The sequence below is a fragment of the Nyctibius grandis genome, chromosome 8 (assembly GCF_013368605.1).
Source record: "Nyctibius grandis isolate bNycGra1 chromosome 8, bNycGra1.pri, whole genome shotgun sequence".
NCBI classification, from domain to species: domain Eukaryota; kingdom Metazoa; phylum Chordata; class Aves; order Nyctibiiformes; family Nyctibiidae; genus Nyctibius; species Nyctibius grandis.
In genome coordinates, this window is record NC_090665.1 from 41,308,058 (window position 1) to 41,329,221 (window position 21,164).

Sequence of the window (21,164 nt, forward strand, 5' to 3'; positions counted from 1 at the left end):
AACATGCAGGGCAATGCAGTGGGGCTCCGGTCTCCCCACAAGAAGAGCCCTCCACTGGTGCTCAGATAAACACATGCCTTTGTTCTTAAGAGTAAATACTGTTCTGTCAAATCAGACGCCCAGTTTTGGACCCATATTGGCTTCTGAACCTTTCAGAATCCCTGGTGTTACCTTACCTTGGACCTGACACAAGTGACTAGTAAAGCATTACTGTTAAGTGTACAATGCGCATTACTTACATCTGAGACATAGCTCATCTTCTCCAGGAAGAAAAGGCTCATGGCACGCCAGAAGTAGGCTCTGAAGTAGGATCTGCCTGCTCACGTGGAGGAGAAGAACTTCAGCAGTCACGTGGGAGGAAAGTGAATTAGAGACTGGGAGCAAAAGGTCTCATTTTCAGCTGCCATGGTAGTCTTCCCAAGAATTTGTGAAATGGTGTGTGTGCATCATGCACACCCTGCCACACCAAAGCGTAAGCCCTCATCATGCAAGCTGGCAAAGATCGCACAGTGAAAGGCTCAGGCTCCCATCCCCAGCTGGTCAGGAAGAGCTTCCAAGAAACACGTTTTATTGGTGAACCCTGAAAGCAGAGGTGGGTCTCTGGAGAAAGCACTATAGAGTCAACTCTGCCTACAGGGTTCAGAGGAGATATGATTGGGATATCAGAGGGGAAAAAATGGGTAGGGGCAGCTGTGGCTGTGGGTGGACCAGAAGGTGCCAGAGACAAACTGAGACAGGAGTTAAATGGGAGGCAAGAGCAAAGAGTTTGAACATGACATGCAGGAACAAGGATGGAGAGGATGGGCTCCAGAATGGGCGTGCTGCCCGACTGAGGAGCAAAGCAGATGCTCTTGGCAGAGAACCTTATATTTGGATGTTATGGTATTGCTAGGCAGGTGGAGAGGATAGGAAGAAGGTTACCAGCATAAGAGTTGACAAATGGGATGTCATCATTTCCCATATGGGTAACTGTCTCCAATCCGTCCTTTCTATCCAACTAAAAGCTTGGGATATCTCAGCAGAAAGGAAGCATCTCTGGCAGAGGTGACCATTCTACATCAAGTCTATACTAAGACCTGGAAAGTGCAGTCTGTGAGGCAGATATGGGTGGCAGGAGACAAGTAAGAAGCAGAGACAGTGATTTCCAGGAAGATCCAGTTATTAAATCTAAACTTAAAAGACTGACTTTTACAAGTCAGATAGCAGGAGCCTCTGACAACCAATAGTAGGGCAGCACAAGGGCTTCCCAGAACCCGCTTGTCCATGTCTTGGTTTTGAAGTGACTCTGGGGGCCTGTGAGGAGAAAGGAATGAAAATGAAACAACACAGTCATTCCACAGCTGCTTTTATCACTTTATTCATATTTCTAGAGTAGACTCTTTAGCGGCTAAGCAAATACCTGAAATTCTCTCATTATATATATAACCTATATGTATATATAGAACCATTCAAAAAGAAATAATGATGAATTCTGCAAGTGTTTTTCCAATGAATATGCAGAAGGAACATTATCACCCCAGTAAACCAACTTTGAAAGTCTTCCACTAAAACCTTATAAAACCCAACGATAGTCATAAATTAGCACTAGATTAATTCAAAGGAGAACTTATCCCCCCTCTGTGTACCTTCTAATCCATATCTCTAAGAGGTCATTTTAATTATCACACTGTCACTGCTATTCATTACTCTGCTTTTGGAGGCAGAGAGCCAGCACTGTGCCTTTTGGATGCCTTGGAATTCATTATATGAAGGCATTTTATTCCCCCTAAAAAAGTGCGCAATTTAACCCCCTCACCTTGAAATACTGAAAGTATCAGGTTTGCTTGGTGTTTTAAATAATTTTCCTTCCAGTGGGATATCTCCTTCTTGTTTTCAACCAAGTTCCCCTTATCAGAAAGTAACTAATGAAAGCCCAGCTAACGAGTGGCTAATGCACAATCAGCTCAAGTTTTGTAGCTTGTCCTTTTTCAGAGGCATGCAAAGCCACATTTTTGTCCCGACTTGTACCTGCTCACTCTTTCTGGCTGCAGTAATGCTACCTGAATGGAAATCATGTGACAGTTGTTCCCAGGAGGTCTGTTGTGATGGGGCTCCAGAAGTGCATGTGAGGTCCTGAGAAACAGAACGCAGACCTGAGCCTTGACCCTGCTTGCTTTGTGTTTTATTTGTATGGAAAGGAGCTCAAGGACCTTACACAGTGCTCCCTTCTATCCATTGAGACATAGATATGGGAACTGTATTCAAAGGCAGATGAGCACATATGAGGGCCTACTCGCTTCCTGGCTGCACAAATGCAACCCAAGCTGCTTTCAGTTCTTCCTAGGATCACACCCTGAAGAATCACAGAGTACTTTCACAAGGGACAGTAAATTTAAGTTACCTGGAAGGTCTATTTTAGGCTATAATTCTCAGTTTTTATCATACCATTTCATTTATTCCCAGGATGCATTCTTCTTACACACAGGCCAGCATGAGGACCCAGCTGAGTCTGACTCTTCCTAGATCATGGCGCTCAAGTCCTGGGAAAGAGGAGAGGAGCAACCAACCCAGCTCTTTTACTAGAGAGCAGAGTGTCTGGGGCTACTTCTTCTTCAGGGCTGCCCCACACCAAGAGGAGCTCATTCAGTCTTGTTTCACACATCTTTGTTCACCCTCCATCTGGTTCATTCTTTCCCTCTCTATCCATTTGGTCTTGGCACCATCTGCCCTCCAAGCCACCATTGCAGCCCAACTCCTAGCAGAAGATAGTGAAGAGAAGCTGCTTCCCGAGTCTTCTGATGGCTTGGCAAGAGGCACTTTTAAGTGCACTCTTCCTTCCCATCCCCTGGGAGACACTCAGACTCCCCTCAGTGTCACCTTCTTTTATTCTCCAGTTTGAGAACCACTGGCCTAATGCTTCAAATCCACATCACTGGCAGATGTTTCAATTAGTCACACAAGACAGGAGACAAGACTGCCTAGTGACAGTGGCTTTGAGCAAAGATTTCACTTGCTGTCCGTGTAATGGGAAGGTAGTGAGGTTTTGCTTGGAATTTCTGGCAGCAGTGGCACAAGACTGTTCATGCCTTTCAGCACTAGCCCTAACTTACACTGCCTTAGTCATACATCTGTTGGGAAGTCTAATCTTTCTAGACCCCAACCAGTTTTTGCTGGAGGACCACAGTTGCTGCCTGTTAGACAGGTCTTGCAGTGAGTTTCTTGCCCACAGCCTGACAGTAACACTTCTCATACGACCCCTTTCCCCAAATGATCTGATAGAAGAGTAAAAAAACTTAACCATGCAGCAGATGATAAACGGCACACTGAGGAGCGCCTGCCTGACTCCCAGAAGCTATTTATCAGGCTCTCTTAATGCAAGCTAAGAGGGCTAGCACATGCAATTGGCATAAGAGCTTCTGAGCCTGACACTAAAAGGGGAGACGTCACGTGGTGCAGCAGGGGAGCCAGGACTCCCTCGTTAGCTCATCGTATGGATTACCCCTTTAAAGGGAGCAAGCGAGGCCGGTGGAGGAAGGGGGGGCTTTTTCATTTTAACAAATAGCTTTTCAGCCACTGCAAATTATTTCTGTAAATCTATCAAGTCACTCTTTTTTTCCCAGAGATAAGACAAAAAAAAGAAAAAAAAAAAAGCCCTGAAATTGATTTACCATCTATAAATAAAAAAAGAATCAATAGTAAAATTTCTGACTAATTTCCCTCTCCTTCTTTCCTCCTTGGACTATTTGTTATCTTAGAAATACTTGTCTGGGAAAAAAAGAGAAACATCGGTTCCAGACCCAGATGTGCTCCTCTGTCTTGCTCCACAGACCAGCCCTTCTCTCCTCTCATCGTGTGGAGAGAGACTGGCCCTTCAGATGTGCCTGGCTCCTCTTCTCTGGCTTGCCACCAGCATGGCTGTTCCCTTGGCCCCACTGGGTAGGGCATTTGAAAAGTGGTGGTTTTTCTTTCCTGCCAAAGAAAGAGAGAGAGAGGACAGGTATTGTAAAATGCTGCGGTGTTTCAGCAGTAGGTAGGCTGTGTGGGATGTGCTCCGAGGAGAAGCCATGTGTAAAGTCACACAGTGAAGTGCATCTGCAAGGAAGGCTTTGGCAGCTCGAGACAAATTAGAGGTGCTTGAAGACCAGCTGGTCCCATCCTCCTCTGGCCAGAGCAGGGTTAGTCCTTCCAGGAGACTTCAAGGGCTTTGCACTAGCTCTGAACTCTCCAAGAGAAGGGCCCCACTGCTTCTCTTTGCAATAATGCACTTACCCCACATGCCTGAAACGTTTCCCTTTATTTCTGCTCATTAACAGCCCTTGTGTCACTGTGAAGATTTCCTTCTGGGGCATATACCGTTCACAGGACAGCTGGGTTCACGGGTCTGCTCACCACTGGATTGCCCCCACTGCCAGGGATGCTCACAGCTGGGGCCAAACTCTTTAGTGACAGATGCCCACTGCATGGCCGGGGAACACCCGTTGCCCGACACATGATGCCAGTGCTTCCAGCATCCAGACCAGTGCCTTCAAAGAGCCCCATGTGATACTGCCATTTCTCTGTGCCCGTTAACTCCAATTATCTAACAGTCATGCAAAACTTTATTTGTCACTATAGTTTGGAGTGTGGCATTTCCAGCACACTTTTGGGCTACAGTCCTAGCAGAGCAGTGGGAGTTTAACTGCTGACCTCCAAAGGAGCAGAGTTATGCTAAATACAAAGTACTTTTGCAGTAATGCCCCAGGAGTTCACAGGCTAAGAAGTGAGCTCATCACAACTCAGCACCGCAGAAACAGCTCCTCGGCTTCCCGCAGCTTGTCCAGAGGAACAGACCTACTTTGTAAGGCTTTGGTTCCTGATAAATCTCACTACTGGTTTCCCCAACAAAGTGCTGCTCGGTGTGTGTTTACGGTGTGCACAATGAATGTTTGCTACTTTAAGGAAAAGTAAATCTCTATCCTTTATTATCAATTAAGTCTGTAACATTTCTATTCTATTTACTTATATGGCCTCTTTGCTTAGAGGCCTTAATTAAAATCCTCCATCTCACAGCCCAGTGCTCTCGCTGCCTCTCCTCCCTCCAGGTCCTGACACACTTGTGTTTCACAGCAAGACCGGACAGCCTCAGCCCTGGTCTGTCTGGCTACTGGGCAGAGCCAGGCCTGGTAAAAAAGTGGCGCAACTCACACCGTTGTACCCAGAGACCATGCTTTGATGAGAGGCTGAATGACAAGGGTTGTGGGTCCTGCAGTACCATCCCTTGCTGCTCAGGGAGGCTCAGCCAGCACCAGGCCATCCTGGAGCAGCGAGCTTCACCTTGCAGCCCCTACCAGCACTGGCAGGTCACACTGGACCTGTGAAGGTGCCTTTGAGCAAGACACTAGGACCAGAAGCCAGAGTAACCAGCTCTTGGCTGCCCACTGGCAGCCCTACAACCCTACCTGCGGACTGCCAGTGGAGAGCAGGGTCCCTCCACACTCACCCCAAGCAGCACCAACTCTGAGCAGCCGTCGTCATCCCCTGCGTGTACCAACCTCCAACCCCATGGCGCTCTATCTCCCACTTGGCAGAGCGTGAGCTACCTCCCCTTGCCAAGCTGGCTGTGCTGCAGCTGTAAAAGCAGATATAACTTTTGATGGCAGCTTCTCCTTTGTAAAAGAGGCAAAACCTGACCATCCGTTCCCATCCTGAGGAAGGAAATCAAACCGTGCTGTCAGCCTTACTCACACCGGCCAAGGGGCTCCGATGAGCCTTCGGGGTGCCCACTCAGACAGCTCCTGGCCCCCCAGGACCCACCATGCCCTGCTGATTCTGTTCATTCACCCCCTCACTGCTATGGCAGGACACAAATGGAGAGGGTCCTCTACTTACACCTCACCTACTCTTTAAGCACTCAGTCTCCTCCCTCTAATACCAGTTATCTGTATTTGCTACGGTGGCTGGAGACCCAAGCCGAGCTGGTGGTGGTGCTGTACCAGTTCCTACCGAGACACAAACGCTAGGAAGGGGAGGACCTCTCTGTTCACATAGCTGCGTCACCAAAAGCGAAGTGACTTACCGAAGGCCATGCAGCAGAACTGGGGAGAAAGAAAGGAAAATAGCTGAGATGGAAACCCAGGTTTCCTGATCCCTCCACCCTGACTCTCCCCTGAGGAACTGGGCCCCTCTGCCTCTACCTTCCCCACCACGCACATGTGTGTGTGTCAATGCTTCTGCTTTTATTTGCAGAAGGAGGTTTCAAAATATATTTTAAAAAAATTGAAATAATGCAGGGGCCGATGGAGCACAGGGCTTAGAGGGCTTTACATCCACCAGCCCTCCCCTCCCCAGTGCCATCACAGCTGCCACCAGTTCAGCATCTACTGCATCTCCACAGTTCAATCACCAACCTAAGGCACAGTGGTATTTTGAAGAGATAAACACTGAGACAAAAATAAATAACTTAGGACCCTAGGAGGGAGACCTGAGAGGCACACTGAAGTGAGAACAAGCGGTTTCTCTCGTTCTGTGTATAATTGCATTGACATGTTCCTAGACAACGCTGGAGACCCAAACAGCAGCAGCTGTGGACCAAACAGAGAATCAAGCAGAACAGAGGAAAGCCAGCCAGTCAATCCATCCCCTGCCCCGGGGCTGCGTCAGCACTGCCCGTGTCACCACTGACAGGCTGCCTGCCCGCTCCCGGGGCAGAGCCAGCGCTGGACGCACAGGCAGGGCTCAGCTCCTGGCCACGCTGGGGCCGGCTCTCCCGTACAGACACTGATTTCTCTGCACCCACTCGGCCAGACCACTAGACCAGCGCTGCTGAATGGCATTCACATTCTCCTCTCTTCAAGTGAAGGAAACAATATAACACAAAACATGCAAAGAGGATAAAAATGGGTCTTAAACCTCCCTCCTTTTTCATGATTTGAGTAACACAGAAAAAATAAATCCCGTCTAACCATCAGCACTTACAGGTGGGATTTTTAGACACTGGCCTTCTAAAGCAGCCATCCTGGCATCCACTGAACTGAAGCATCATGAGTATCAACCACTATGTTCACATCAGGTACTTGTGACAAAGTGATTTTTTTGGATGTACAGGCAATTGAGAGACAGTCATGATCAAATCACACCTCTGCTGCATGCTCATCACACGTACAACAGTTAATCCTGCAGCCATGCAAACTGTTTTGCAAATTGAAATCTCAGAGGCATAGCAATTACAATACCAAATTTATACCACATCTCTCAGTCAACTAATTGTACACCCGAAAAATCACCACTTGAATAATCTGAATACATTCACCTTTACAGGTGAAAAAAACCTTTACAAGTGAAAGAAAAAACTACTACATGCTTGATCTCAACACAATTTTGAGTCCCACGGGAAAAAAATGCCAACTTCTGATTTCAACAGCAAAATTGCTTCTATCTAAATACAGCAGATGCATAATTCAAATTGAGGTCTAACATCTCAGCGTTTCCAGCAATGCTCTTTTTCACGTCTGCAAAATGGGAATGTTCCTATTGCTCCTTGTAGCTCTTTCAGCCTGTCTACAGGAAGACAAACCCTATACACATCTACTCCAAGTGTAGCATATGCGTTCACATCTAAAACAACCGCATCTGGATTTCTAATTGTTAGGAAAACTTAAACCTTAAAGGTCTTTAAATGAATCAGCACGCTCAAAACCCAGGCTAATGTTTTAGATGAGCTGAGCTTTAGAAAGCCACTGCCATAAGCATGCTTGTGGCACTGTGGCATTTCTCGACTTTTATTTCCATGCAGTGGAGCAAGTTGAGGTGAGGAGCAATAGATTTGAATTAGTGACTTTGCAGCCATATTAAAGAGGGCCAAAACAGAAGCGAATTCTGTGTTTAAATTGCAAAGGGAGGAGAAAACAAGGTTATCCAAGCCACGTGAGTGGGATCAAAAATGAATCATCAAGGCTGGAAAATGTCTAACCTCTGATCCCTGAAACCAAGAAATCTGGCTGCTGTCATGTAGCTGCTGATCTAATTTTTACACTTTCCCGTCCATACAGAGGGGACGCATTGCCATTGCGTCCATCGCAGCTAAACAATCAGTGCCTGATTACTTCAAATGCTTCACTCTCAGGGATGCACAATTAACCAGGCCCATATTTGACGCTGCAAGGGGAGCGCAGTATTTTCTGCGAATGTCTGACAAGTTTCAAACGTAAAAAACACAAATCAAATGGCCCAGCAGATAATGACAGCCAGTGCCCTGGCAGTTAGATAATGTGTGTGCTACAAAGCAAGGCCAATTAGAGTCAATAAAAACAAATCTGAAATGTTAGAGCAAAGGTCAGAAATCCTCAGCCATTACTGCAGGCTTGATTTTTTTTTTTTCACATGGTCACCAGTGCCTATTTCCAGAAAGCGAGCACAAATTTGTGCTTGCCAGATGACCACCCACCTATTGCATCAGACTATGATTTCTGGGCCATACAAACCCCACTGGACTTGGTACATGGAGAATCCCAGCACTATCTGGCAATCTCATCAGATCCATACCCTGTGGCTGTACCTTTCTGAATGCAGGGGCTGGTCTATGCTGCTTATAGAGAAGGCATCATATTAATAGCCTGCTCCCCAGGAGAGTTTGCAGATGTCTCTCCCTCTGCCGCAGAAGGGATCCTGCTACTTGTTGTCCATCCCTCAGTTCCTGCCCTCCTTCCCCAGCTCCCTGCAGCAAGGCACACCTGCTTCTTAAAGGTCTTTTCCAAGCAAAACAATTCTATGATTCACCAAGGAGACACTGCACAGAGGCAGGAATAATTAGCTTGTGACTGGAACCACATTATCACACAAGAGAAGTAGCCACAGTTACAAGCAATTCACATGGCTCAGACCCAGCCATTGTGTATCTTTACTGACCCTGGAGCAGGAAGCTGCAGAAAGGATGGGAATAGGTTTTGTCTTGTCTCCCATCCTCCTATTTCCTAAGGAGCAACAGGACAATAATGGGTTGCACTTACCTTTTGAGATGCTAGCAGAAAATGACCATCTCTTGAGCTTGTTCAAGTTAGCAATATGATATTGGGATTAATGTGCTATGTACATCAGACATCATTACCCATGTTGGCCACCCTACACACAGCAGCTGTCTCTGCTTTCAGAGCAAAGTGCTCTGTCCTGCTCTTCAGAAATACAGAGAGAGTCCAGACAGGGGTGAGGCATGAAATAACACAGGTGCTGTAAATCTGCTTACCAAGCCCTGGCTTCCTCAGACCAACACACCCAAGGAAGGAAAAAGAAAGCAGGTGGGTATCTCCAGGCATATCTGTATGAGGATGCCTGTGAGACCTAATCCAAATACATTTAGGGTGTAAATGTAGAGCTGATTAGTGAAACCACAGTAAGCTCCTATGTGGATATGCTCCTTCAGAGTTAAAGGAGCCATAATTCAATTTATTCGTTTAGCTCATTTCCAAAAGTAAATTAAGGTAGAGTAAATTAAATTAAATCAGCTGACATCACCTTCATTTTGAAAGGGATTGTTAACATGGACCCAACCTACTTCATACAGTAATGCAGATTATTTCCTCCTGCTGGGCCACCCATCAGGCACGCTGGCTCCCCGGGCTAGTCCGTAAGTATTTTTAGACACGCTCTGTTCAGGGACTGTCTGAAAGCAGGACCAAGCCGGAGGTCTGTTTGGCTGTTTGCATCTGCTTTAGTGTGTGCGTGCTTAAATCCAGGGTAAAATCCTTCCAGCCAGCATTCTGGTTCCCAGACGCTTGACAAGGTAATTGTTGTAATGTGGTAGTTTGGTGAGCCCTCTGCTGTGAGCTGCCCAAGCACTGCAAATCTCCCCACACTCTGCAAATAGATCCTTTTCATCGAACCCACGCAAATGTGTCACCTTTTAAAACGGAAAGGTTTTCTTTAATGACAGCTACAGGTATCAAGAGTTGCATAAAACATGCAGACGTGTGTGGGAGTGAGCTGACAGATTATAATTACCAGTAGAGAAAGGGGAAAAAACAAAAATTAATTTTTGAGGCAAAACATATAATTTGCCTTTAAACCACAGTAGTGCTCCCATTACTAATGCAATTTACAACCCTGGCAATCAGATTGAAGTTGCTTGACTCCTCAGCAGTTTGGTTTTTTAAATTTTCCTTTTAAAGGAGCACCGGCCAATGTGGGAGGAGAAAGCAAGTGGTTTTTTAGACACTCATATGAGCTTTGCACTGTTTAAACACGCAGGGAGCCGGGTAAGACAGTCTGCAGGCTCCGGCTGCGAGGTGTCATTTCTGTGCTAGCTAGTAGGATCGTGCACCACTGCATCCCTGACCGGCCCTGCCAGTAACATAAGACTTTTAAATACATACTGGCCCACTTGTCCCTACAAAAGCGACACAGCTCTAGGGGACCCATGGATCAGGTTCTAGTGAAATCCCTGAGACAAGTTGCAGTCCTCCCTCCAAGGGAGCCAGCATGGTGATGGAGGGTTTTGCAGCTGACTCTCTTTTTTCCCTACCGTCATTTAATTTCCTCCTTTCTCTACGAATTGTAAGTGGCTTTGCTGACCTTTCTCTGGAGCAGCACTGGAGGAAGGGGAACAAAGTGTTTACTTTGCTGTGCCTGCACAATTCAAGAGGCATTGACAGTAGCATTGATACTGACACCATGTTGGTGCCTCAGGGAGTCCCTTCACCCCCTCAGGGGTGTAGAAGGTGAGCTGCTGATGTTACAACTAGCCTGGGGAGGTGAATCACAGAATCACAGAATCAATCAGGTTGGAAGAGACCTCAGGGATCATTGAGTCCAACCATTGCCCTGACACCACCATGTCAACTAGACCATGGCACTAAGTGCCATGTCCAGTCTTTTCTTAAACACATCCAGAGATGGTGACTCCACCACCTCCCTGGGCAGCCCATTCCAACGTCTAATGACCCTTTCTGAGAAGAAATGCTTCCTAATGTCCAACCTGAACCTCCCCTGGTGAAGCTTGAGGCTATGTCCTCTCGTCCTATTGCTAGTTGCCTGGGAGAAGAGGCCGTAGGTAGCACAGTGCCTGCATGCACCCTCTGTGGGCAAGGGGAATGGCCAGACCTGCAAATGTCTTCAGGATAGCTCTGGGGAACTTCTCCTTGAAGACCCAAGCCAGTTTTATTTTGCAATAATTAGAAAAAAAATATAAAATATGGAGACGCTGAACTTGCTGTTAGTAGCAGTGGTAGCCTCTCAGTGTGTCTGAAATGTGCAGCTGAAGTCTGAGCTGCCTCCTTGCCCATGTCAGAGAACACGTAGTTTGTTTGGCCCGTACAGACATTTCATTCAAACTAGTTTGCTAACTGGGGTATATTTTCCTATATTTGCCTATGCCCTGTCACCAGAGCCCAAGGGATGAACGGCTCAAAGATAGCCAGCAATATATCCTTCCATGTGGGAGAAGTCATGAGAAAAAAAGAAAAGGTGCCAGATTTTCCTTTCTCTCACTTTCATAGCATTGCAGTGGTACTGTGCCCTGGAAGCTGTGGGGTATTTCAGATCTCAGCTGCACTAAGATCAAATTTGGTCTAGAGTATTGTTGCTCTGACAAAATTTATAACTCTTGCTAGTACATCCACTTTTTATTTTTTCTGTTTATTAGACTCTGCTCTCCTCTTACCCACTGATAATAGTGGTGGGAAAGATGACAAGACAGTGATTTAAGTTTGGGAGAAGTGAGCTGGGGATGGCAGCAGAGCCCCTAGAGAATGACAAGAAGCAGCCATCTACATAAAGCAGACAGGTGGCTTCGCTCCCAGCTCACTTCACTCTCAGCTGTCATCTTAGTCACGGCCAGGTCAAAGAAAGCGCTACCAGATGTAGGTGAAACCTCAAAAATCCTGAAGGCAGCTCTTAAAAGTGCAGAGAGGAGTTTTTCTGAAAGACAGCAAGAGGTAGACTGGGAAGAAAATCCCAGACCCAGTTGGGACAGAAGGACCCACACACAGCACGTGCCAGAAAGCAGCAAATCCCTGGGATGGCATCAGTCTGAGCCCGTAAGACCACACAGCCTCGGGGCACAGCTCTTTAGTGTCAAGATGGGGCTCAAAACTTGAAACACTGAGTTGTGCTGGCAGAAGTGCCTCCCATCAGACTGTGCCCATACAGAGGAAGACATTCCCCAGCTTTACCCAGCGTGATGCAGAAGATGGTGCCCATCGCCTCTGAGGATGACGGGACAGTCCCATGGGCCTACCCAGGCTGTTGGATACACAGCTGTGAACTCATACATCATCATTAAGGCTGCAAAGTCAAGCAGCAAAAGGAGGAATTGCCAGAATAAAGGCTGTCAGAACAATTTTAATTCAACCTCCTGGTGGCTATGCCTTCTGATGCGGTCTTTAATTACCTCATCACAGCCTACTTGTTCTTCAACAAGACCGCTGCTTCATTCAGGGCATGATGGACAGACAGTAATTAATGAAGGGCCAGTCAATATTTTGTTCTGTCCTTTTTTCTTCAGTGTGTGGCCCCAGGCATTATTTGCTGCATGCCATCAAATCCCTGCTCTTAGAGAGAATTATTCATCTTCTCCTGGACTTTTCTCTCACGTGTATCATTGCAGCAACTGAGAGCATCCCACACATGAAGGAATTTCTCTTCCAACACCCCTGTGAGCAGAGTGCCTGGGTTTTACCTACAGGAAAATGTGGTGCAGATGTGAGTTGCAGAATGCTCCACTAGCAAGGCCCAGGTGGCATTTTTCAGGGTAGCCGCACTGTGTCTGTTGAATGCCCAGCTCCTCTAACCTCAGCCAGAGCTGTAAGCACTCAGCACTTCTATTATTTGAACTCCAGTGTGTCCAGAAAATGAGAAACATGGAACTGGTGGGTCTCAGAGAAAAAATGTCAGTGGTTTAAAGAGGCAACAGCTCCTCTGCTGATGCTGTGCTGGAGCAGGGCTCTGCCACGCAGTCAAGGAGCCAGAGTGAAAGAACAGAGCAGCACTGACAGGGGCAAAGGGCTGGACTTAAGGCAGTGCAAGGTGACTGGCAGTTGCAAATTTTTCAGCAGAAGGTCTGTTTTCCTACCTTAACTATTCTCTGTAACAGCTGTACTCAGCTTTCTCTTATTCTCTTACAAATTTTTCACCCTTTACCAAAGATTTCAGCGGAAGGCATTTCTTGCTTTTGACCCAAACAATCTTAACCTTTACTCTGGCACAAGTAGAAAGAGGTGAGTGCAGGACAGAGACTCAGTAAGAGGAATAACTCCCTGTGCCACCAGTGGCATCAAAGGGAGCCCCGCTCAAATGCTTTCCAGTGAGTGCAGTGGGAGCAGAATTTGCCGGTCACTGAGCAGCTTAAAAAAGGACAGTAACAAGAGGAGAGAAAGGGCATGAACCTTCATTGGCACCCGACAGCCCCTTTCTGCACTGCGCTCTCCTGCTCTGTGCCCACTTAACCCAACCTTAGAGAGATGTCTTTGTGTCCAGGACGGACTTTCCTGAGCCTCTCTGAAGCAGGTCTAAGTGGCAGCGCTCTCTTCTCCAGCAGCTTTTGTAGGCAGCACAGAGGTCTCTTTTACTCTGTTAGAAATTCATAGGCCTACCGTCTTGTCACTCCAGAAAATGTCCAGCATTTTCAGCAAGGCTTTTAATTCATTAGCTTACATAGGAAAATATTCTAACCTTCCTGCCCTCCCCAGCTGAGTCATTGAAGCTTTCCTATCTCGCCGCAGACACATCACCTTCAGGAAGATAATTGCTTAGCATGCTGATAACAACGGACATTATCTTTCTGAGCTGGGCGTTTGTTTGGGATCACAGGGTCTTCCCACGATAAGGACTGCAGGACATATTGGGGTTACTGTTTGAAATGAGTCCTAACCTTCCCTTGCAGGCTGGGGGAAACGCTGCATGACTGCTGGGCTGGGCTCCTGGGGGATCAGGGGGAAGGTTGGAGGAAGTTCAGCAAGAGGGAAGGGGCTGAAGGGTCCTGTGAAGAACTGGATGAGCTGTGGTGGGAGGGAGGGCGCACGGAAGAATAACCCATGAGGTTTGCCCAGCGGCTCCTTCAGTTACAGAGGGAGCAGAAACTTCTAAGCTTCATTTCTATGGCCTGCAACTGTGAATACCTCCTCTCACTGGTGAGGACATGTTGGGAGGAAACAGGATTACCCAGTGCAGAGTTGGGTGCACCCAGGCTCACCCCAACCCTTCAGAGACCACCACCACAACGATGGGTTCAAGATTCATTTCTAGCAAGCAAGCACCCAGGGACAAAACACAGCACCCCTACTGCCCCCGCACTGGCAGGCTCAGCAAATGCTTGAGGGCTCCAGCCCTAACCTGACTTTCACGGTGGCCCCTTGGGAAGTCGGTGGAGCCTGACTCCTGCAAGGGTGGTGGGTGCAGTTCCACAGCAAGGAACTGAAGGCCCCATCTACAGGTGACGCTTGTTCCAGTGGCTTCTGTAGACAAGGGCAGGTGGAATTTAAACACAGGTCCAACTGACCAGTTGGCTTCACTTACAGGCACATGAGCACCTTACACAGGTACAGCTGTTTCCTTCTTGGAATAAGCTGCACAAGCATACAGGATAGCAGAGGGTAACCTAGCCCCAGCCTTGGTTCTGTAACAAGAACTGTTGCATTAGTTCTTGCCTCTTGCTCTAGATGATCCTGATTCAGTTCCCGCTGAACTGCCCGCATTGCCTGTGCTCTAGGATGGCTGTTGTCAGCCTGACTGCGTGGACTAAACTCTGGAAAGGTGCCTGAATTCGGGTACCAGCTGTATTTTGGACTCTCAGGACAGCTTCCCCCTTTCTGTGCCTCAGTTTCCTTCTCTGCCGCGTGGTGATACCAACATAAACATTTCCTTCTTTAAGATCCTTCAGTCATATGTGCTCTGGAAGTGTTGCAGGTTGTTGCTATTTCCAGGGCTATTGTTACAACGCATTCTGGCTGCACTAATTCCCTCAAACAGAAATCGTTCTGCCTATAGTAGGCTGGGACAAAGCAGCCAATTAGTTGTCCTTTACACGTTTATTAACTCTGCAGCTTTCTTTCAATGAGTATGTGGAATCTGGTAATGTTTTAATATATTTTCATAAACTGTGGGCACAACATGTCCTGTTTCAAGCTAATAACCATGCCATATAATTAGTCCTGATTACACAGATATTTAGTATCATTTTACATATTCCAATCCTTTCCTAGTGCCACCGCCTAGCCAAGGCATATTTAAAGCCACAGCCATCTCCCTTCTGTTTCCCAGCAGTTTGCAAGATTTTCTTTTTGACAGGTTTGCAGTTAACACGACAGCTTCAAAGAACAATTTCATTTCATTGATGTACATTTTATATATATATACAGGCTCTGATCAAATGTCAGGTGACAAAGCCCAGAATACAAATAGAAGGCATTTGTCTACTTACAGGGAAAAGCTGCTATTTGAAAGCTATCAGGAAATTAACAACATGAATCTTTAAAAATCTCTTCCTTAAACATCTGTTGGCTTTGGGCTGAACGTTTACCGTATTTAGGATTTTACTGTGAGGTAGCACTCCCCAAACAAAAGATCTCTCACCCCATTAGACTCTGGTGGAGGAACGAGAAAAATTTGCTCTGTGCAACCCGATTATAGATGTGTATCTTTCCCTGCTGGTGTGGCTGTCTCTATAGAGATGGACATGGATATTTGATGAGATTAAAATGCTTCAGTTACCACTGACAGAGGTTCTTTAATTTAAAATGAAGAAAGCAAACAAACATTCCTTTTGATAAGGTAACTGAATGATGCTACGGAAAAGCACTTTGCTGTCAGGTGGTAATTAGGTTCAGTAATAGTCGTGGGTTTTTAGCCTTGGAGGCTGTGGCCCCTGGGAGTCTGAGAGAAATGATACATTCAATTTCTGGAGAAGAGGAAGATGCTGGATGCTTTTCTCTGCTAACCCTGCAGGTCTCTACAGATAAGAGCATTCAGAACTGCAGCGCTGACAGTCCTCCTTGAGCCAGCCTAAACGGTTGTGTCAAGAGCACGAACAACGAAAGGGAGTTGGACTCAAAGCAGGGCATTTAAACACCTAACGCCATCAGGCTGGCTCTGACCACGTGTATAAGGAACTGCCAGAATGGCTGCACCGAGAGGGTTTTTAAAGGCTGCAGAAGGAACTCCAGCAATTGCTCTATGGTCTGGGCTGATATTTGTAACGTCCATCTTACACTTCACTAGAAAATCTTCAGTAGGAAAGTGTTCCTTTGCAAACAAGCAGCTGTTCCCACAGGTACTTTTTTCAAGAGGGGGGGAAAAGTGGGGGAAGAAGGGAGTGAATTTCAAGGCTCAGCTGCCTTCTCCTTGCCAATTTGGAATTGTCTTTTCCACTGCAAAATATAAATTATATTTAGTTGTGGCATTAAGGAGTTGAAACCCAAATGGAACACTCCAATTGGCCCAAATGCATTTAATTGGAAATTTTGAGCTTGGAGCCATTATTGCTCTTTCCTCAGAACAGAGATAAATTCTGAATATAGTGTTTCCCATTAAACAAGAGCTCTGGTTCCTGCTCTGCTCCCGTCCTCACGTTATTACACAGCTTTGCCTCTTCAAGGAATGATGGTTCTCAACAAACAGTTCTGTGGTATCTCCCCTGCTCCTCACACAAGCTCACAGACACTGGAAGGACACCAACTGGCCAACACCAGACAGAGGGCCAGCAGCACTGCAGGGATTAGAGCTTAGGCATTTCAAACCCTCTGTTCACACGTCTGTGCATGGCTCACTGGTGCCTTCATGTCCAAAAAGACTTCCTTTTGGACAAACATCCATTAAACTGGTTGTAAAGCTGGAGTAAGGACTTACAGCGAGAGGGGATCCCCAGGTAAAGGGTCCTGGTTGGACTGGCAGAAGGAACCTGCCATCTGGCTGCCAGCATTGAGGCAGGTCAAAGGCAAGATGGAGAACCCTGCCTTTAGCACAGGCTTGCCAGGAATTTCCTGAAGCACTGAAAAAGTTTTCACTTTCAGAATTAAAACTTTTCAAAATAAAGTGTGTATGCTTCTCCTCTCACTCTCAGGAGATAAATGAAGGGTAAGTCCATTAAAGATACTGGTGTGAGATTGGTGTACAGAATTCAGGAAAGATATCGATATCTCCAAAATCCCCTGAATATTTTTTCAGGCATAAACCAGGTATCTTTCCTGATCATAAATGCTTTATTTCCGAATGGAATTTCAATAAAATAAGCACAGTTAGATTAGCATGCTTATTATAAAGCCATAACGCAGTAGCACTGAGGTTTAGTCATGAAAGGTATTGAAAAAGCAGCCCTGCTAAAGCAAGAGAAATTGCTTTCTGACCTACCGAGTTTTAGGAGCAGGTGCTAGTGGTCTCTCCACCAAGGAGTTCAGCCTGTAGTAATCCAAGAACGTCCTGGCCACATTTCTTCCAAGCTTCATATCTGTAAGTTTTTAATTAAGGAGTGATTTTTTGAAATAATTAAAAATAATAATAATGAAAAAGCAGAGTCTAAAGGTAAATTACTGCTATTTGATGCATGAGCAAGTTTTACATTAACCATCCCACAGTGCTCAGGCTTCAGGCAAAATGACTTACGCAAGCAGATAAAGTGGGGGTCATCTTGTTTGCTTCTTGCTTTCACAGGCAGATGCTGCATAAAACCACGGACAGGAGGAAACAATCTCCCTTTCCCCCGATGCCTGGTTGCAGATCCCTGTAGTGGTCATGAAATAATACATTGGACCAAAGGGGCCTTCCAATTACCATGTTCAGGGAAGATAATTACCTAAGAATGCTTTGATACAGGCAGTATTTCTGTGCTTGTATCCAGGAAACGAGGTCAACAATGTCATGGTATGAACCAGCCATGGACCAGTGTACAAACTCAAGGCTGGCATTAGAGCTGCAGCCCTCCAAACCTTTAGTGCTGATGCCCACACTGTCCTGGGAGAATATACTCTTCTTTAGTTGTGTTGTATTCAGGACCTGAAATGGTGATTTTAGCACTGAACTGGAAGGACAGTAGATTACCTTATGGAGGTCAGAAGTAACTCTGGGGGCTCTTCTCTCCTCACCAGCCGTGATTCCTCCCTCAGCTAACCCTGAGCCCAACACTAGGCAGGCTGCACGTCAGAGCTGCCACAGAGACCTCACAGGCACACAAACCACACCTTCCTGAAGACTCAGTTGCCTAAAAAGAAGCTGAATAACCTGTGAATGCATTGCAAAATAATATCCTAGTCTCAATGTCCATGGGGTGAATCTCCTGCTCACGTGAAATGTCAGCACTAGGTCTGCCTGTTACAGAGCAGCGCCTGCTTATCATCTACAGGGTGATGTCCAGCTGGGAGAAATGCAGTCGATGCCATTATCCACAGCTGTAGTGTGGAGGCTGAGGACTCCTTTATTTGCCTGTTTTGAACTGATGCCTGCCCACGCTGCAATAACCACGTATTTCTCCAGGGCACTGGCCCAAATGGTCATCATAATGGCCATTTCAGGAGTGCTGATGCAGCAGCTGAGGTGGGTACATAACCTGGGAAGTCTAAATAGGCCTCTGCATCCGACACCCAGCAGTCCAGGAAAATAAACCGTTGCTGGGTTGTTTTGCGTGCATGCGTGCACATTCAGCTTTATCAATAGTTTTCTGATGATGTTTCCATTAGAGGAAAATTCCAGAAGTGCAGTGTCCCAGGGGCTTCCAGCAGCGCCTGTGAAGATGCTAGCTTCTAAATGAAGCTTTTATTACCCGCCCACTTACATTAGACACATCAAAACAAGTGAGCATGAGCCATCAGGTTCAGGCATCACTGTGCAATCTCTGTTTATCCTTTATTTATTTATTTAAAGGGGAGGTCGAACTGACGTGACTGTCTCTAGCTCTAGTTCTGCCAAAAGCCAGCCACCAGCTCTGCTAGCACTGCAGTCAAGCCCTGATCTAGTGGCTGACAACGACTTCTGACACTGCTTTTCTCTCCAGTGATCTGGTCTCACTTTTCCAGTTCCCACTGCCATGTCTGGGGCTGGTTACATGGATCTATCCCTTCCATTTCAAGTCTAGCCTGATACGCTCATTGCCATCCTAATACCATATGTGCTGTGGGTGTCTATATTCTTCTGCCCAACAGTACAGCACAGCCCGAACAGCTGGTGTTCACGGCTGTTGTCTGCGTGGACAGGGATAGTTGGTTGTGTGAAACAGCACCGGCTGTTTCCTGGCTGCTGCAGGACCCAGTAAGCTTCGCTGCAGCCTGCCAGCACTGACGGACGAGACTAACCATACGTGCATGACAGTTCAGAAAGTTGGAGACAGCTTAAAGTTTATCAATTCCAGGGAGGACAGCATTGCTTTGAAAGTGTTTTGTGATTGTTACTGGAATTTGGGGATGGCTGAGGGTAGCTTGGTTTCTGCAGATGTGAACTCAAAGCAGCGGCAAAGGTTAAGAGTTCAAAGTAGTCTGAGAAAGCAAGAAAGAAGGGGAGAGGGCTGTCAAACACTTAAGGGATTGAGAAGACTAACATGGCTTGATCTTGTAGTTTCTTTCATTTACTTGGCACTTTAAAGACATAAAGTGGTAATTGGACTCAGTAAAGTCTCTAGGATGTTTTGTCAGTGCCAATCTCAGAAGACTCCTCTGCCAGAGATGGCCCTGCTGCCCTTTTCTTTGTCTCTCTACATCGCTTGTCTTTGCACGGTGGGAAACACCTGACCTGCTGTCCTTGGGGAGAAAGCCCTTAGATGAGAGTGGGTGCAGCCAAGGAAGTGGCTGCCTGAGCTCCTGCGTGGTGCCTTACAACTCTGCCTTAACCCTGACCTGGAAGAATCCAGTTCTACTGCTGAACTTAGGTCTTAGGAACAGCTTTCTAAAAGTAAGGACAGTTAACCACTGGAATAACCTGCCTTAGCACATCTGGAAATCTCCAGATTAAAGGTTTTCAAGAACAGGTTAAACCCACAGCAGACAAGAATGGTTTAGGTCTAACTGGTCCTGCATGAAGTTCGGAAAAGGAAGTATAGAAGGGCCTCTAAGGGCCTTTCACCCCAGTTTTCTACAGTTCTTAATGGGTACAAAAGCTTGACATGCAGCCCACACAGACCTCCTGTTTGCTAAGATTACCAGGAAAGGCAAAGCCATTTTGGGGAGCATGGACACATGAGCAGACAGACACTGTGAAGAAACTGGAAGTGCAAACCTGTGCCACATGCAGCCACCAAAAAGTCACGAAATGGGAACAACTTGCAGTCAGCACTGATGGAGAGAGACTCGAACCAGCATGGGATAAAATATGTGCATGTTCTAATATAGTCTCTCAGGCTGTCCTACCCCACTGCTCTGCCTATTGCCTCTGCAAAGGATGAGCAGTTTCTGTCATGGAAATCAGGCACCTGATACATAAAAACAGAAACAGCAATAACAGTCTCTCCCTGTGACTGCCTAGCCTGGGCGAGAAACGGCCTGACTCACTCAGCAAGTGCAGGCGACACGCGTGTGCAAAACTGATGGAGAAGAACAAATCAAAGCAATAACATTTGCATTTATTTCAGGTGCACGGAAGACCCAGACTCCACTTTTGCTGTGTGGTTTGCTTGTTTTGTAACCAGCTTCCCTTCTGCAATCACACATGCTGTGCTTTTGCCCACAGGAACGCCCTGCCTAGCTCGAACCACACTTGACAGAAGGCCATTTCCCAGCTATTCCCATCCCGGGAGCTCAGCTCATATAAGACAGTAGAAATCCATTTGTGAGAGCCACAGTGGAAACACCTGGGTGAATCTTCACCTTCAGTAGCATCTGCAATTCCCTTTCCTCTCCCTTCCTCCTCCATAGACTCGTTGTTCCTCCATGCTCCATATTTCTACCTGGAAGTGGAGACCAGCATGCCCAAGGCCCCTCCTGGAATCTCCATTCTCACACCATTCGCTCTTTGAATGGCATGAGCAGTTTTGGGGAGATTCAGAACAGTCTGTTTATGCGCAACTCTGCCAAATTTCACAGATGTTAGGAAGTTCAAGAATTGTGTGGGGCTCTCTGCAAAATCCCCCGTATTTATGATCCCTACCATGCCTCACACCCCAAAGCTTCCAGCCCTGGTAAGTAAAAAGGACAGAGGAGTGGGGAATCTCATAAGCCATTACTAGTTTTCAAAAGAGAAGATTCATTGATCCTATTGTGAACAGTCTGCTTAAGCTGGAGACTTTAGAAGCACACACACAGCCT

The 21,164-nt window shown here is 46.6% G+C and overlaps 1 protein-coding gene across 1 annotated transcript in view; it reads right to left on the bottom strand.

The window, feature by feature from the left end:
• Nucleotides 1–1,362: 1,362 nt before the first annotated feature.
• The window catches only part of LOC137666330 (BEN domain-containing protein 5-like), a 729,551-nt gene continuing 709,749 nt past the window's right edge, over nt 1,363–21,164 (bottom strand). The window contains exons 10-11 of the mRNA XM_068406246.1: nt 17,290–17,386; nt 1,363–3,948 (exon numbers count right to left, since the gene is read on the bottom strand). Of these exons, the coding sequence (XP_068262347.1) occupies nt 3,825–3,948; nt 17,290–17,386 (221 nt within the window). The 3' untranslated portion in view covers nt 1,363–3,824. The remainder of the gene's footprint in view (nt 3,949–17,289; nt 17,387–21,164) is intronic.